Genomic DNA, 3,775 nt, shown 5'->3' with positions numbered 1-3,775 from the left:
ACGACGTGGGCCTCATACATCAAATTACCTAACATTACAGACTTCGTTAAGCCAGCGTGTCTGCCATTCAGGGAGCGGAACACCGACTTTGTCGGTCAGGATCTCACAGTCATTGGCTGGGGCAGAACGGACTTTGGTAAGACATTACTACTAAGTCTATTGTATATTTTATTTTTAGTTAGAAAAAATCAAGGTATTAAGTCACTCTTGCATTCCATGAAAAATGCATAACGTCTTCCAATGAAGTTTACGCATTTTTTTTCTGTAATTATGTAGAACAATCTACCGGTACTTCTGGTATTCCATGTTGAAATGATAGGTATAATTGCATGCTTTTCTTGCTCATTAGGAGTACTATGCAGTCAAACGTTGCCTCTATAGCATATATACCTTCTACTGTATATACATGTACGAATAAATTCATTTATATCTTCTGGAATCATTTAATACAGTAATAATACTAATAACATTAATCATTGCGACAAATAAGAGAATGTTCCTTGTCGGTACCCTTTGCTCCAACGTCTAACCCTTCAAACGAACCTGGTCGACAGACAACCCTGTGACACCAGACATCCCGCTGGAGGCTAAGGTGCCAGTGATAGACATGCCCACCTGTAAAGAACGCTACCAGAAGTTGTTGCCCAGCAGGCGGCCCCACCTGGACTCGAGGCAACTGTGTGCTGGCGTTGGCTCTACGGACGCGTGCAAGGTAAGCAAAGTATTATAGTATTCATACTCTCCTGATCTTTTTCCCCATCTGAGGCTGACGTCAGGTGCCATTCAGAAAACAAGCAAAGAACTTTAAAAGAGGGAGAACTGTCAACAATATGCCCCAAATCTTTCTTTGCTCCTATTAGTTTCTTTCTCCTCCTCCTCCTCCCTCTCCTCCTCCTCACTCTCCCTCTCCCTCTGCCTGTCTCACTCCTTCTTCTTCTCCTGTTTCTTCTTCTTCATACAGTCTAAAGGAAGTCGGGATCTTAGAACTCTCTTCCTCTAATCGTAAACCAACAGTGATTCTCTTCTGTATGAACTCAATGTGTAGTCTGTATACATAAATCCATTTTATCTGTAGTTGCTTCACTTACACTGGCCCTTTTTCAAAGTATTTCACGGTGCTCATCGGGCGATAACGACAGTACTACGGCTGAACATACTTTCTTTAGCACCACTTCGTGACCAGCACCATTAGTCTAGTGTCAGTCTGTTGCTATAAGTGTGCATTCGAGATGGAGAGGCAGGTTAAAGACTGTAAAGAATTATGCTTTTGTGCCGGTTGTCAACGAATGTCCCTGAAACAACCTAAGCAGTAATGGCAGGTATTATGTGGTTGGTGTGGTGTCCTTGGAGGCAAATTGGAACTCTGCAAAAACTGTTTAACTGCCTTGATGATTCTTGTGCAGTCGATAGGCATTATTCCGAAGCCTGGTGCTGGAAAGCGACGCCTTCTCGTGGTGGCACCGATATGTCTGCTCGACTATACTGCCCGGTTATACAAACATCCCCCAACCCCCTATCCCCGGAGGAAGGATGGCAGACTGCAGACAGAATACAAGTTCAGTCTACAGTTCACCGAGTTCACGTTTCTGATGGATATAGGGTTTTAACTACTAGTATATTCGTTTACTCAAACTTGGCCTAAAATTGCCATCTCTCCACCTTGAACGAAGAGCTGTAGCAGGGGAGTAACAATAGAATATGATACTAGTAACGGGAAGTGCTGTGGAAAAGGACGTAGGGTCATAGGATCATCTTTTTTTGCCATTGACCTAGGTAAAATACTCTACAAAATGACAAAAATCTGAGCCAAGTCGTAGTATTATCTTTTTCACTCAATGACCCGTGTGAAGTAAGCGACGAAACGACAAAAATATGGGCCAAGTCAGTGCGAAAGACGTATAGTAACCCAAAGCCCTCTTGCTCTTCTTCCAGGGTGACAGCGGTGGCCCTTTCAACTACCTGGGGAGCAACGGCAGGTACTACGTGGTTGGTGTGGTGTCCTTCGGGGTGAACTGCAGCCGGCCAGAGTTCCCAGGGGTCTATACGAAGGTCGCTAGCTTCCTTGACTGGATTGTTGAGAATTTACAATAATGTGTGTTGACCTTATATCTGCATACTCTATTGAACAGTGAGCGAGGGTTTGTTGGTGATATTAGTGATGAAGAATGTTGGCCCTGTATTTGCTAGTGCCATTTAATAGTGACAAAGATAATGATGATGATGATGACTCTGTGTGTGTGTGTGTGTGTGTGTGTGTGTGTGTGTGTGTGTGTGTGTGTGTGTGTGTGTGTGTGTGTGTGTGTGTGTGTGTGTGTGTGTGTGTGTGTGTGTGTTGGTAATATAAGAAACCATGCACATTTAATTGTCAGTGATGTTGATGATGGTGATGAGGGTTTACATAGGATGGCTTGTTGCCTTTGCCTTTGTATTGGTACCGTAGATACTTTACATAATCAACAGCATATCCACGTGTAGGAGTTCGTGGTTGATGTGAGGGTTCAGCATGCAAAAGTTTTAACGTGGGAGAATAATTACTTGAGATAGGGCAATGTTGAGTGTACTACTTTACCCACGTAGGTCAAGTGCATGTGAACCTTCAGTGGAAAGAAGGAGTATGTATGCAAAAATGAAGAAATGCAGGCACGCAGTTTAGCAGATACCCCAACTCTCAGTTCATTCTTTATCTGCTGAATATGTTTCCTATCTCATATCCCGCAAGCTTCATCACCTCATCAACTTTTTTTATCCATGGTATATCTCGTCATACCTCACAGTTTCACCTCATTTCTGAATTAATCATCAACTTTGCAAGTCTCCATTACTGTCATACCTGTATAATACAGATTCGGGCACTGGCTATCAAATGCCAAGTGTTGTATAATTTCACTCATACTCTCACATTTTTTACTATTATTTATGCTACATTTATATTTATGCTTCGGAAGTCCTTGCCATAATAGCTTGTATGAGATGATATATTATTTATTATTATAGTACTAGAGAAATATTGTAATGATAAAATTTTTTTAGAATAAAAGTAAATAATGAACATTTATTTTCCTGGTATATTTCCTTAACAAAAAACAGTGCGTCATTCCGACGCTGTGTATCTATCTATCTATCTATCTATCTATAATATATATATATATATATATATATATATATATATATATATATATATATATATATATATATATATATATATATATATATATATATATCTATCTATCTATACATACATACATATATATATATATATATATATATATATATATATATATATATATATATATATGTTTGACTCCAACCTTAACCAACAGTTACATGGCTAAGCAACACACACACACACACACACCTGGTGGCGCGGTTTACAGAGCACTCGACTCACAATTCCAGTGATCCGAGTTCGAACCCTGCTCAGACAGCGCTACTTAACGTGGATGTGGTGAGCTCAAGGCGCGCTGTGGTGGAAAATCTGCATGGGTTCGAAACCCAGCAGAGTAAAGATTAGGCGGTCTGTCCTCTTGTGCCTACGCCCTACTCCAGCCTCGGTGAGGCTTTGTATTGTTTCGGCGCTCCTCAGAAGCAGCCAGGGTCAGCCTATTGACCCCCTTGGGTTAGGATACTTGATTAAACACTTACGTATTTTCAACCACTGGCTGCCATCTACTGTATAAAAGAGCTACGTTGTTTGGTTGATTGTCCTGCAGTCACACTCAAACTTATGGCCAGAGACCCCCAGACCCATATATATTCAGAATCAGGGTGACCCATG

General features: G+C 41.1%; 1 protein-coding gene across 1 annotated transcript in view; it reads left to right on the top strand.

Annotated features, from left to right (window-relative positions):
- Positions 1–2,965, top strand: part of LOC145408234 (venom protease-like) — a 16,395-nt gene extending 13,430 nt beyond the window's left edge. Inside the window, exons 8-10 of the mRNA XM_080278994.1 lie at positions 41–136; positions 555–712; positions 1,933–2,965. Coding sequence (XP_080135120.1) covers positions 41–136; positions 555–712; positions 1,933–2,091 — 413 coding nt within the window. The 3' untranslated portion in view covers positions 2,092–2,965. The remainder of the gene's footprint in view (positions 1–40; positions 137–554; positions 713–1,932) is intronic.
- The last annotated feature ends 810 nt before the right edge of the window (positions 2,966–3,775 follow it).

The sequence above is a fragment of the Coenobita brevimanus genome, chromosome 76 (assembly GCF_032717465.1).
Source record: "Coenobita brevimanus isolate Jiangsu-jjx chromosome 76, ASM3271746v2, whole genome shotgun sequence".
Lineage (NCBI taxonomy): Eukaryota > Metazoa > Arthropoda > Malacostraca > Decapoda > Coenobitidae > Coenobita > Coenobita brevimanus.
The sequence above is the reverse complement of the archived record's forward strand: the minus strand, read 5'-3'. Positions and strand labels throughout refer to the sequence as shown.